This window comes from Palaemon carinicauda, chromosome 37 (genome assembly GCF_036898095.1).
Source record: "Palaemon carinicauda isolate YSFRI2023 chromosome 37, ASM3689809v2, whole genome shotgun sequence".
Lineage (NCBI taxonomy): Eukaryota > Metazoa > Arthropoda > Malacostraca > Decapoda > Palaemonidae > Palaemon > Palaemon carinicauda.
Window position 1 is genome coordinate 70,856,368 of NC_090761.1, and position 15,061 is coordinate 70,871,428.

The 15,061-nt window shown below is 34.0% G+C and overlaps 1 protein-coding gene across 5 annotated transcripts in view; it reads left to right on the forward strand.

Annotated features, from left to right (window-relative positions):
- The window catches only part of ras (Inosine-5'-monophosphate dehydrogenase ras), a 32,996-nt gene extending 18,723 nt beyond the window's left edge, over positions 1–14,273 (forward strand). For 2 of the 5 annotated variants that reach the window (XM_068361404.1, XM_068361407.1), the window contains 3 exons: positions 1,524–1,667; positions 10,007–10,178; positions 12,727–14,273. In XM_068361404.1, coding sequence (XP_068217505.1) covers positions 1,524–1,667; positions 10,007–10,112 — 250 coding nt within the window. In that variant the 3' untranslated portion in view covers positions 10,113–10,178; positions 12,727–14,273. Of the gene's footprint in view, positions 1–1,523; positions 1,668–9,972; positions 10,179–12,726 lie in introns of those variants that run through there. The other 3 variants (XM_068361403.1, XM_068361406.1, XM_068361405.1) reach the window with 2 other exon arrangements.
- The last annotated feature ends 788 nt before the right edge of the window (positions 14,274–15,061 follow it).

Here is a 15,061-nt window from a genome sequence, read left to right on the forward strand (position 1 = left end):
AATCCGGGGGGAGGTAGAATCTGGGGATACTATATCCCACTTATTGTAGAATCATAGCTGTTGATCGGAGGGTGGATATCTACCAAGAAGCTAATCAATTTGTCTGTAGCTGTGCGAGATATCTGTAAGCCTGGAGTGTTTTAAAAGGGGTTGCAAACTTGCGGTAGTTAATATTAAGAAATAGCAAATATACATTGAAGCAAAGTTGATTCTATCCTCAAAATGTGCCTTGGTTGTGGTCATAAGAGATGGTCTAGTAGGGTTTGATATTCTTAGTTTGTGTTATCCAGACCATCTTGGGTACTTCTTGTTTGACTTTGGACAGATTGCTTCAGCTGTAAACAAGTAATGTGTCATTCTTGTACTACAGATTTCTTGGCAGAGGCAAGATTGGTTAGTTGAAATTGCTTGGGCTATTTGGAAAGATCTTGTAGATGCAGATGCTAATTTTCTTCTTTTTTTTTTTATCTTAAGATAAGGATATTTTTCATATCCTTGCACCTTAGCACAGTAGTCTCTCATGATTTGTTTGGGGCTAGATTTTGCACAGTATTGTATGTTGAAAGTGTTGACCTGCACTGCTATTTTGTTTTTTATCCTTTTCACATTAGCACTTTGCTATTACCATAAGATTATTTGATATTTAGCTTTTATTGATTTATATTATACAGTAAGTAAAGTTTGATTCTGTAGGTTAACATCGTTAGGTTATTGTAGAGATTTGGTTATGATTAATTCGGGCTTGTGATATGTTTGTTTAGATTTCATAAACAATATCATCTTAGGGCAATGATTATCTTTGCAAGTTAAAGACCTTCACTGATAGGAAAAATATCAAATAAGCCTGGTTAAGGATCGGCCGCACGTCTCATTGTGAGAACGACGTCTGGAAGTCCAGTGTGACTGTTATTCCACATGCTGGAAAACCATTGAGGTCGTATTACTTTGCGTAGGATAGCTATGGTGGTTGTTATTAAGAACTGTGTGATGTAAATACAACACTAAGGTCAGTCAGGAATGGAAGTTATGTGAAGCACATGATGCAGGCATAGACGCATTAGAAATCTGTAAACTATGAGTTAGTGTCAAGCCAAAGGAAACATAAAGGTCAAGCTATGTAGTTTGTATCAATTTTCCCACCAGGATGGGATGCCTGGCTGACAGTTCTATCTCTTAAGTAGACTACAAATTGCTTTTGATTTTTAGCCTCCTGGGAATGCAGACTAATTTTTTAACTGGACATATGATTTCCATTGTCCTTTATGAATATTAGTTTGTTTTTCCAGTTTGAATATGTATAGATTCATTACAGTATAGTAAGGAATTCCTCTCTTTAGTTGCTTTTTCCATCTAGATTAGGTTGAAGCAGCTCTTTTGTACATATAACTTTAGATACATTTCACCCTGAAGATATTTTCACGTGTGAATTCTTTATGATTTTGCAAGAGTCAGATTTAGCAAAGCCTGCATGTAGGTATCATATTATTGAGTGTATATTTTGTAAACGTGATTTTTGTTTACAGGGAAGGGGACGGCATAAAGGTAGCTCAGGGAGTCAGTGGTTCCATTGTTGACAAAGGATCCATTCTACGATTCTTACCATACTTAATATGTGGCATTCAACATGGCTGCCAGGACATTGGATCAAAGTCTTGTTCGATGTTGAGGTAAGTGTTACTTGAAGAAATTTTCTGGCATGTTGCTATTTTGATACTTTGTGTTTCGCTGAAATTTTTTAGTTTTTATCATGGAGGGGCCTACTTGTTGACTTTGTTCGGAAATATAATTTGCAAGTTGGGAGTATTTTGATCCTAGATTTTTACATTTCATAGACTCATAATTGGCTGCTGTTACGATTGACATTAGACAGCGCTTTCTAGATCAGATTAACAGCATAATATCATGGTTTTTGGATTTGTAGATTTAAATTAAATATTTCTTTTTGAAGTAATTTAGATTATGATACGTATTCTACACGAGCTGGATCACTTGATCACTTGCCAATGCTTTTTTAGGAAACTAATGTATTTTTGTTGTAGAGATGCTTGCTTTGATTTCATTTGAGGCAAAAGTAGTAGCATCATTAAAGGAATTCCTTATTATTGATTATTTCTATGGTATTGAAATTCAAAAATAGGACAGCAGATTTGTTATTTTTTTGTTGATATGTTTTTATTTAGATTCTAGTTATAAACCCCTTTCTAATATTGGTTTGCATAATCTAAGCCTTGTGAAATTCACCGCATGATTTGTTCCCTATCCCAATTATTCCACATTCTCGTTCAATGTAATGCCGTTTCCGCGTGCGACTATCGGTGCTTTAATTCGTAGGGTGTCTACTTTCGTATACTGAAGGTCCTCAACTTACAGTTATTCGACTTAAAAACATTCGCAGATACAAACACAAATCCAGCTTAACCCTTTTACCCCCAAAGGACGTACTGGTACGTTTCACAAAACTCGTCCCTTTACCCCCATGGACGTACCGCGACGTCCTTGCAAAAAAATGCTATAAAATTTTTTTTTTTCATATTTTTGATAATTTTTTGAGAAAATTCAGGCATTTTCCAAGAGAATGAGACCAACCTGACCTCTCTATGACAAAAATTAAGCCTGTTAGAGCAATTTAAAAAAAGTATATGGCAAAATGTGATGGGATAAAAATAACCCCTTGGGGGTTAAGGGTTGGAAATTTCCAAATAGCCCGGGGGGTAAAAGGGTTAAAATAACAAAGATAAGATGAAGCCAAAAAGAACAATATTATACCATTTAATATATTAACCCTTTTAACCCCCGGGGGTTATTTATTTTCAAGCACATTTTGCAGTATATTTTTTTTTAAATTGCTCTAACAGCCTTAATTTTTGTCATAGAGAGGTCAGGCTGGTCTCATTCTCTTGGAAAATGCCTGAAGTTTCTCAAAAAATTATCAAAAATATGCAAAAAAAAGTGTAAATAGCAGTTTTTTGCAAGGACGTACCGGTACGTCCATGGGGGTAAAGGGATGAGTTTTGTGAAATGTACCAGTACGTCCTTTGGTGGTAAAAGGGTTAAGCAAAACAACATTTGTAATAACCAGAGATCTCTTTCATATGAAACCTGACTATTTATTGACTTAAGTAGCTGGAAATCATAGTCATTGGATTCAGGTTATGCCTACCCTAGGCTAAAATGTAACAAAATTCAACCTGCAAACAATTCCTCTTACAAACAGCTTATTGGAACCAGCAAGTCTGTAAGTTATGGACCTTCTGTAATGAAGGTAATTTTTTTTTATCATGAGGGAAGTCATATCATTCTCCTTTTGGGAGATGTCTCCTCATGAAAGTAACTGTTCATGACTTGAGTAACCAATAAGAAATTAGATGACCTAGACAGAAAATCTTAATGTAGATTTTACGAGTAAACATTCATTGTTACTTCAAGCCCAGCAGTATAACAAAAACAGTTGATAGTTATAATTGGTGTGTTATTATAACGTCAAATGGTTGATAGTTATAATGTTGTATTATTGGAAGCATTGGAAATTAGTTGGACTGCTTGGCAGAGGAAGCCTTAATAACTGCTTCATAAAGTATACTTGCCATCAAAACACATTCGCAAAGGTTAATGCTATTTTAATCAGTGCTTATGACACCAGTGGTACTCTCCCCTTACGGGAGTCATCTTTGGAAGCGGTATGTTTTTAGTATGTCGACATCTCAAATGTTTATCCATGCCTTCGGCATTGGTCGGTCTTCAGTTGTTGCGTCTCTGGTGATAGCTACTGTTATATTAGGGAAATCTTGTTCCATAAAACAATTACGATTTGTGATTTAGTTAATTCTCGGTGAAAAAACATTCAAGTTGTATGATGGGTTTCTTTCGTTGTTGTTTTTTTTTTTTTTTTTTTTTTTTTTTTTACACGTAAGGTAGGGTAATCTTTATATATTTGATTTGTTAGATAACAAAAGAATGTTGACTATAAGATAAATGTCCTATCTATCAAAGCTAAATAAAAGAAATATTTCAAAATGTAAATAACAAAGTTCCGTCAACACCAATAACATTCGTTAAGATTTACATTTTCTCCATGTACCACATACCGTCGAACGTAAGACATGGAAAGTACATCATTGTGATGTTATAAGAAAATACATTAGACTGATGAGTATGTTTCTAGTTCTAAGACCACATTAATTATGGCTTATGACAATGTTTGGCGAGAAAAATAATTAAGAGATGATCACGTATTCATAAATCAATCGGCAAAATTCTATGGACTCATCATAGACACACAGACTGGAAAGCAAATGTAATGTTGAATAGGCTGAGATAAGTCTTTTAAATCATACATACATACACCAAGGCACTGCCCCCAATTTTGGGGGATAGCCGACATCAAACAAATTAAAACAAACTTCTAATAGTTTATAAATAAAAGATTGTTTTAATGTTATTACTGTTCTTAAAATATTTTATTTAAATTTTTTATTACTTTACTTATAGTTTATTTCTTTATTTCCTTTCTTCACTGGGCTATTTTTCCCTGTCGGAGCCCTTGGGTTTATAGCATCCTGTTTTTCCAACTAGGGTTGTAGCTTAGTTAATGATAATACAATGTGTAGAGTAAATCTCTAGTTGAAAGTGAATATTCAAAATGAGTTTGACAGCAAATAACCTTTTTTAGAAACAAATTATTTGAAAAAATGTTTGTCTCGGAGTATTCAATTTATCCAATCATTAGATTTTTTTAGGAATTGCAATGCATTGTATATCTAATTTGTAGTAGATTTATTAAAAGCATTTTCTTTAAAGGCAAACCTATGGAAGTGACTGTTAACATAGTTTTTTTTTTTTTATAAAACTGCATATGGTAATTATGTTATAGCTATTCAAAGTTCAATAGCATTCTTGATTTTCCTTATTAGGTTTTTTGATAAATGTAGTAATTTACCCTTGTAAAATGTATTTTGGTATATATACACTTGAAGCATTATGAAACACTTGATAAAGATAAATATTATTTCCCTGCCATAGATTTTTCACTTGGTATCCCTTATATAGTACTGTAAACTGTATTGGGGTTCCTAAGGTTCTTACTATTATCACTTATGCCTTTTTTTAATTTTTCATTGATTCTTCCTTTGTTTAATTTTCTTACTTTATCCATGCACTGTTCTTATTTTCACCCCCATTGATTAAATGCATCATTTTGTGATAGCCTTATGAGAGTCTAGGAAGAGGAAAAATGGTTTGTTAAACAAGTTGTGATATTAATTAATCTCAGATAGATTTCTTAACAATTGTGAATTTCTAACACAATTCCAACTCCTTGTACAGTATTCTTTTTCAACGCTCATGATTTGTACAGTGACCCTCTACGAGATATCATTGGTGAATTGATAGTTATGGACTGTTATGAAAATGGATTCAAAAGAGTTTTTGCAAAATAAGTTATGGTTAGTTTGGTTCTGTACACATTCTCTGCCTTTGAAATATCCTTTTGGGTTTTTATTGGTTTGGTTATGGTGTGGATGAAATATATTTGTGTAGTTATTAGTTCACAATAACATGATTCCTTAGCATGTCAAAGTACTTTTATTTATGAAAAGTTTGGAATAACCTCATCTTGATGCAAGAACAAAATATATTTACTTGTAATTTGGAGTAGAGGAAAAGTAGGGTTTAGATGTCTTGTTCTTTCATCTTCATATTTGTCCATTTTAGATTTTGGGGATGGTGAAAAATCTTGGTGAAAAAGCTTACCATTTTGGTTAGGCACCAGTGAATTAGTAATAGTTGTCCAAGTCAGTTTTTAGAATCAAACTCGCCTAGACCTTATTGACTATTGTCTTTCGTTTGAGTATCCCGTGTCCATTACAGATGACCTTAATTTTATCTTTAATTTTTGGAGGAATAATCTCTTATTTTCCTTGTAGGACATTGACATAGTTATTGCTGTTTATTATATTATCAGGACTAAACAAAAATATATCTTGGATGAAGTTTTTTTCAAATTACCTTCAATTCACTACCTTTCCTCATTGTATGTTGATAGTAGATACACATGATTTTAGGAAGTTGAGATTCCCTAATGTCAGGAATATGGTGTTCCCCTTAAACTTGTGTAGCTTTATCTTCATTTTTAAGAAAGTAACTTGTTAGTGGAGGGGATTCCTTTAAAGAACAATTGTCAATTAACTATTACGTTCAGGCAGAAGGGGGTTAGGTGGTGGACTTTGGGAGTCACCACGTTATGTTGAGAAATTGGCAGTGTGACTTATGGGAAAAGATTTTGTGTAAACTAAGTAATGATGACCATATAACAGATTACTGTATATCAAGAGGTGCTCAAGACTAAAGAATAGACAAGTAAGAAACTTTTGCTGCCCACAATGTATTGAGGACAAATGGTAATGAGGAGAAAGTGAAGAAAACCCTGTTATGATGGTTGATGGGTACATAGGCTTAGAAAAACACTATACTGGTTAACAAAAATTAAGTTAATCCCCTGAAGGGAAAACCTGGCATAAAAATTTGTATTCGTGGATTTGTGCAATGAAAAACCCAGTTTAGTTGATGGGACTTGAGAAATTTGATCTTTTATTTCTTTATAACTATCATTATATAGATGAATCAATTTGATTTTAGAAATTTTGTGAACAATTTCCTGTGTGTAAATAAAGTTGAAAAGAGATTGGCAATAGTGTAACAGGGCTTATGATCTATCATTTGCACCAAAGACTGTATCGTAGAAATATCTGCACGTAGAATCATCATCATCATCTCCTACGCTTATTGACGCAAAGGGCCCCGTAGAATATGTCCAGATATTGCTCGAAGGGTTATTTGTTTAATTTTTTTTTATTCCTCTTCTTTCCCTGTTGCGGTCCTTGGGCTTCTAGCATTCTGCTTTTCTGTCTATCGTTGCAGTATGAGTTGTGGAGGTGCTAACCAAACTTTGAGTAGTAGCAAATGGCAAGCTTTGGAAGAATTTATTTCAAATTCTCTACTCCAAGAAATTTTAAGAGTTGAGAAACTTAATGGTTTGGTTAAAGTATACAGTAATAAGACATTCCTTTGTTAGGTGCACTGATCTTTTCAAAAGGGCACATGCATTCTTTTTCTGCTAAGTATCAGGACTCTCGTTCCCTTAAATGTAGAATTGTGGAACAGAACTCTCTTCTTATTGGTACTTTTCCTTAGCCATTGAGTAAAATACCCTTAATTTATTCCTTTCATCGCATATTTTAAACTTTTATCTGTAAATAGTCTCGTAGATAGATTACTACATCTTGTAAATTACACATTTGATCATATTTTACTAAATTGATAACATTAGTCGAGTTCAGGGTATTGTGTTTGTTGCGCAGTGTCTTGGAGACAAACTGCAGTATATACATATAAATAGTATACCCAAGCTAGAACTAGGGAAAATTAGGCAGACTACTGATAACAATAGGATACCTATATACCTTACCGCAATCTCTACCCTACAAGGACCATAAAGATTACAGATGCTATTGAGAGAAATTGGAACTCCCTACCCAAGAATTGTCAGAAATGATTCATTATGATTGATATGACACAATTTTATTGTTCTGTTTGGGTACACTGAGGAACAGTGAGGATTTCCTTATCAGAATATAGATGGAAGTTAAATTGAAAGCATCCAAGATTTTTTTCTTGAGCTTTAGTTTTGTATACGATACGATATTCACGTCACCATTTAAAGGGTTCGTTTTTTATAAGCTACTTTGAGGAGATCTCGTCACAGTGAAGGCATGTGGTAGGTGACTACTTTAATTTTTTGAAGATTCAAACTGGGAGTTTGTTTATAATAAAGGCCTCCATGTCTTTATCATGCAAAATGATTTTAAGCAACCTTTGACATTAATTTTGGGGATTTGTAGTTTCATCCAATCCTTGTACAGAAAGTCCTCAAATTGAAGACATTCGGAGATGTAAACATCCAACTGAAAATAACAAGGATAAAAAAATGCTATAATAGAATAATATATCATTTAATACAGTAAGCAAAGCAGCATTTATAACCTGATATCAATTTGTATGAAACCCGACTATTTGCTGACTTTTGCAGCTGGAAATCATAGGCAAGAATAGGATTCGGGTTAGGTCTACCCTAGGCCAAAATATAACAAACTTCGACTTGCAAACAGCTTCTTGGAACCAATGTCTCTAAGTTGAGGATCTTCTGTATTCGGATTTTAATTTTTCTAATTTATTATAATTGCTTTTGATAATAGATTGTTACATGGTTGGGATACGTATGTAGGCCTGTGCACAAGCACAGGTATTTTTTATCACCGATGCCAAAAGCTTAATTAAGTATGTTCGTTTTTATAAGTATTGTATGTGTGCAGACTAAAGTGAAGTCTTAAATCTTTAGTATTTTGACTTCTAATCCCAGGAGTAGATGTCTCACTTGAAGTTATATCCCACAGTTCCATCATAGGCAGCTACAAATAAGATAGGTTCTATTTATCACATCTGCCGCCTTTGCACTACTTTCCGATTTGAAGGATTCTATGAAATGCTTCTTTTAATGGTGTTCTTGGCTTATTTGTCTCTTCGGCTTCTTTGGAAGATATACTTTTTTTTGGAAAGTAGAGGTTTTACTAATTATGAGTTAATTTAACCCTTTTACCCCCGGGGTATCTGGAAATTTCCAACCCTTAACCCCCAGGGGGTTATTTTTTTCCCAGCACATTTTGCAGTATATTTTTTTTAAATTGCCCTAACAACCTTAATTTTTATCATAGAGAGGTCAGGCTGGTCTCATTCTCTTGGAAAATGCCTGAATTTTCTCAAAAAATTATCAAAAAATATGAAAAACAAATTTTTATGGCATTTTTTTGCAAGGACGTACCGGTACGTCCATGGGGTAAAGGGATGGCTTTTGTGAAACGTACCATTATGTCCTTTGGGGGTAAAAGGGTTAAGAGACTTTGTCAACTTAGATGTATAGTATTTCATTACTTTTTGTGTCAGGCTGTGTATTTAACATTTAATAGGTGTGTGTTGACTGGCTTTAGAGAATAAAGTTTTGATTAGTTAATTTAGGAGAATTGATTAAAGTATGTCCTTTATATTAATTTTTTTTTTTGCAGCTTTTATAGAATTATTCTTTGCTTTAGTAGAACTTTTCATCTTATACAATTCACGTTTGCTTTGCAGGGTAAAATATTAGTGCTAATGCCTTTTGCACAGTACGCTGACCTCATACATTGCAGCACTTAGTTATTCGTGTACTTTACCACAAGCCTGTACCTATTAGAAGGTGCTCTTGATCAAAGGATCCTTAAAGTGCTTGGTTTTTTTTCTAACTTGCTGTTCAACTAGATAGCTTGAGACTCATAGACCAGACGTTTCTTTAGTGTTTGGGAGGATAGATATAGTTTTGATGATGTAAAAAGGCTCTGGATAGATATATATATAATTTGAGCCATTTATAGATGCATCTTTATGCGAGTATATCCTCCATCATTATCTTCAGGTTTTTCATAGTTTTGTAGTTTCCACGTATCTAAATGATCAGAGCTGTACAGTAAAGGGATTTTGAACAATTGTAACACTCAGTTTTTAGTTAAAAGCGATGGGAGAGTAATGCATGTATCCAGGTAGTTTGCTGCTTTCATGATTACTAACCAGCAACCAGCACATTAGTTCTTTGCATGCAACTTTCAACCATTTTCATCTTCCGTCACTAACACTTCTTTGTCTGTCCTAGTTGAGTTTTAGGATGTTTCTTAAAGCCTACTCCTTTTGTGGTCCCCTGTACTGCAAGCAGTTTAGTGATGTGATGAGTATACCATACCTATTAATATCTGACAGCCATTACTTGAAATACTAATTGCCAACTAATACTAAACATGGGAATCGTAATGGTTCTTTGGTGGAATACTGAAAATTCATAAGTTTTTCAAGTGTACAGTATAAAGTTGAATTATCATCACCCCCTGTGTGCAGGTCCGCTAAAAAACAATCCCTTTCAACTGACCAGGGCCATGCTGTACAGCGGTGAACTCAAACTAGAAAGACGGTCTTCCTCAGCGCAAAGAGAAGGTGGCGTGCATAGTCTTCACTCGTTCGAAAAGCGTCTTTATTAGCTAGATCATCTTGGCAACATAATGTGATGGAGCACTGAATCTTCTTGCACTGAAAAGTTAACATTGGTACTAGATGCAGTTTTTTTTTTCTTTTAAATGTTACAGCAGTGATATGTTTTTGCCGAGACCTTGGTGCTTAGAGCATCAGTTCATATAGCAATAGTTACCTAGTTCAGCAGATATTTTCATGTCAATGAAAGACTTAGGTGAGATCTTTTAGTAAGAGACCCGAAGGGATGGAAAGACTGGGTTGTGCAGCAGTCTGTTATGACTTCCATTATACGTAAATGATGAAAATGTTATTGGAGTTGTGAGTTATAACTAGATTTTATGTATTTTTGAGAGTTGATATAGGTAGGAGTCAATGCTTTTACCTGGTCATAATGTGATCATCTGTTTGTGCTTTTTTATACAAGTTATATTTTTATAATTTTTTGATGTTTTTAATCATACCATTGACAGTATTATGATTTAGTTGTAAATTTTGATTGATTAATGATTAGTGCAGTAAAGCTTTTCATTTAGGGAAAGGAGTATGTTTTGCATGCAGTATAATACACTGAATTTATTTTCACATAGGGATTTTTCAGTAGGAGATTGTGGCTTTATTGCTTTGATATTTTGTGATTAAGTGGTCTTGGTAATATGCACATCTTGTTCACCTATAGTCATTTTCTTTTAAAGAGGCGCATTGGGACCAACTTGCAGCGGTGCTCTTTTAGCTCGGAAAAGTTTCCTGATCGCTGATTGGTTAGAATTATCTTGTCCAACCAATCAGCGATCAGGAAACGTTTCGTAGCTAAATGGGGACCGCTGCAAGTCGGTGCAAATCTGCCTCGCTAAAAAAAAATTGACTTGATATTGATGTGATTGTTGTTGGCAATTTATCTGTGGTATGATTATTTAAAAGAGAGCACATAGTTACATACACCGAGTAAAAGAAACTTATGATCTGCAGTGCTAAACTGTTTCAGCATAAGATAAAGTATTTTTTCTTTTATTGGAATGAACTCCCCAGGAGGAATATTCATTGTTTTTATATATACAGTATATCAGAATTATGATCACAGTAATGAATTTTATGATTTGTTTGAAAGTAATTACAATATGTACTTAGTCTGTATTTTTTGCTGTACATAATTCTTTGGGTATCATCACAGTCTGTCAAATAATTATGAATGAGGTGCAATTTTGAAGTTAGAAGTTCCAATTATAGTTAAGTTTGGAAAATAATCCAAAGATATGACTGTATGTTCCCTGTGGTCATTTGTCATTTGGCCATTTTATTTGTAATTTTAGAATATATCTAAATATGAACTTATTCTTACATTTGTTGATGATCAGTTAATTTCAGAATAGTTCTTGGTTCATATTCTACCAACGATCAGCACTTCATTGAAATATTAAAGATTTGGAATAGGTTTGTTAGGGCTGATCTCATGGTTTTATCCTGTTTTGGGATCATTCATTGTTTTTAGTGTTCTATATTTGGGCCCAGTCAAGATGCTGTGATCTGAATAGCTACTTAAAACATTTGAGGTCTATTCTATATCCTAATACAGCAGATTCTTTTTGTTGTAAATTGTCTTATATCTTGTTAATGTTGAAATCCTTTTTCCGTTTGATAGATTAAAAGATGTATGATACTGCAACAAATTTATAGGAGCTTGATCTCTGGTGTCAGTTCATTATCCTTTCCAAGCTGTTCTGCTTTCAACTGGCCGGGGAGGCCTGCTTGTAGTAATGTTAGTGTGTCTTCCCTTGTTTATTGAATTGTTGTATGGTCTTTAATATTCTAATTGAAATTCTGAGTAATCTCAAGTGGTTTGATTTTCTGTTCTATAGCTTCAACAGTGATAATTGCTTTTGAATTTTGTAAATGATATTGATTTTTACTGTGTGATTGTTTGGTATCGCAGTGATGAGTAAACCATGACAAGGTACCTCACGGGGTATCTCCTTAGTGGGTAATAAAATCTATTTTGTATCCCTGACAACATTCCCAGCACTTAAATCTCAGAAAAGTATCAAAGAATGTAAAGAATGTCTAGGCTGTTCCTTAGTTCATGTTATATACTCTCAGAAGAGTATCAAAGTATGTGGACTGTGTTACGTCCCTCAGAAGAGTATCAAAGAATGTCTGATCTGTGTTATAACCCTCAGAAGTATCAGAATGTCTGGTCTGTGTTAAAACCCTCAGAAGAAGTATCAAAGAATGTCTGGTCTGTGTTAAAAACCTCAGAAGTAGTATCAAAGAATGTCTGGTCTGTGTTAAAACCCTCAGAAGAAGTATCAAAGAATGTCTGATCTGTGTTATAACCCTCAGAAGTATCAAAGAATGTCTGGTCTGTGTTATAACCCCCAGAAGAACTTTCAAAGAATGTGCTGTTCCTTAGCTCGTGTTATTACCCTCAGAAGTGTATCAAAGAATGCCTTGGTGGTTCTATAGCTCGTGATATAACCCTCAGAAGAGTTTCAAAGAATGTCTGGCTTCTTCCATAGCATATGTCCTAACATATCTTAACTTACTTATTCTCTCTCTCTCTCTCTCTATCGTAGATAATAAGGTTCCTTCATCATCAGCATCAGTCTTGATGATGTTGTTTGCTTACAGATCCATGATGTACGCAGGTGAGCTCAAGTTTGAGAAACGCACAATTTCAGCACAGCGTGAGGGTAATGTTCACAGTCTTTATTCTCATGAGAAGAGATTATTTTAATGGTGATATATATGTTGATATATATATACACATGATGGGCAATTAAAATTGCTGAGAACATTAAAAAGTCTTATGCAGCATCAAGTTGTTGTCTTCATTAATATTAACCTGCATTAAGGTATATTGTTTTAATGTTACCTAAAATCCAGGTATATATAGTTTTATTCAAATCCTTGAATTATTAGTTGAATTTAAATTACCAGCATTTTTACTTTCAATTAAGTATTTTTAGACATACATTCAGATTGTTTACTCATTCCAGGATATTTATTTATTCAGTGTACTTAACATAGTTTCAATGGGGTCACTTTAGTGTTCCATATGGTGGTCTAACCAAGCTGTAGTAGTTGTTAAATCTGGTTTGAATGGTAGGAAATTTTGAATGCTTTTAAATCCACAATATCACCTGTGTTTTTAGAATTGTTTTTAAAAGTTCATTATTTATTACTGTATCATGAATTGAATTAAACAAATAGTATTTCCAATATTTTAAAATTTTAAGTCATTTCAGCTCACAAGATATTGGACCAAATGTAATGTTTTAGAATGCATTTTTTTTTATCAAGTGTTGAACTTGTCTTGTAATTTTGACTGACAGATATTTAGATTGAATATATTTTGAACTGTTACTTAATCATCAGTGCCAATTGTAGTGTTACTTTCCACAAACAGTTTTGATGCAAACAAGGTGAACGAAGGTCACTCTAGTCCATTTCTTTTAGCGATGCATATTTGCACCGACTCGCGGCGGTGCCCTTTTAGCTCGGAAAAGTTTCCGGATCGCTGATTGGTTAGAATTATCTTGTCCAACCAATTAGCGATCCGGAAACTTTTCCGAACTAAAAGGGCACTGCTGCGAGTCGGTGCAAATATGCATCGCTAAAAGAAATGGACTATAGAAAAATTTACCCATTAAAAACATGCAATGTAAAAAAGTTCATTCAACTTCCTGAATAGTATGGTGCTTTTACCAGTAACCAAGGCCTCCTTCCTTGCTCTGAGGAAATACTGTTACACGGAAAACTATCCACGCTCTCTCTTAGGAATTCTACATGCTGTGAAATAATTGTGAATGACTTGCGTGCCATAATAGTGTGATAAAGAAGGTAATCTCACTGTCATAACTCACTCTTAAGGGTCCAAATATATACATATTGGGTGCCATTATACAAACAACCCTATGAATTATTTTACTTTTTACTGTCAGGTGAAAGAGGTACAATGGTAAGAACTACAAACATCATTGCCTAGGTTGTTTTGTCTTCTTATTACTTTTTCTACTTTTCATAGCGATGTTTGTGGAAGCGCACCCACTTATTTTTCAGATAAAGGCATCTTCCATATACATATTAGTGTGTAAGGCTTAGAATAGCGATATGGTTTTTCTTTGTAATATTTGAAATGTATGTATGCTGTTACAAAATACAGATGACTGAGTGCACTTTGGATTTTTCAATTCAGCCCAAGTTTTATATAATAGATTATTTAACCAGACTATTATTATCATTTGATAAGCTACAACCCAAGTTGGAAAAGCAGGATGCTGTAAGTCTAAGGGCTCCAACAGGGAAGAAATAGCCCAGTGAGGAAAGGAAACGAGGAAATAAATAAATTACAAGAGAAGTATTAAACAATCGGAATGAAATATTTTGAGAACAGTAACAATATTGAATTAGATCTTTCATATATAAACTACAAAAACTTCAAAATTAAAACAAAGGAAGAGAAACAAGATAGAACGGCGTGCCCGAGTGTGCTCTCGAGCAAGTGAACTCCACCCCAAGACAGATGTACTGTAGATTATCTACCCAGACTCCTACATTTTCATTTTTGGTAAGGATATTTTTCATTGATTTATTGCATATCTGTGAGGTATGCATAATATATTTTTGCTTGTGGATAACAAGCTAAAGTAGTAGGTGATGGTTTAAAATTATTATTACAACCTACAGCAATTAGGTTGTATAGGTCAGCCTGGGGGAAGCATAAAGAGGAAAGGTCCCCTTTTTTTTTTATTTGCTTGATGTTGGCTAGCTCCCAAAATTGGGGTAAGTGCCTTGGTATATAGAGGTCAAAGGGGGGACTTGCTTGAATATGACACACGATGATTCCGTATATCTTATGTTTTAATGAAGAATGTTGCATAATCCATGATTGTCTCAAGTCTTTTCAGCCTCTTACATTATTTTACTTTTCTAAGTTTGTCTATCCTAATAAAGATGCTGACTT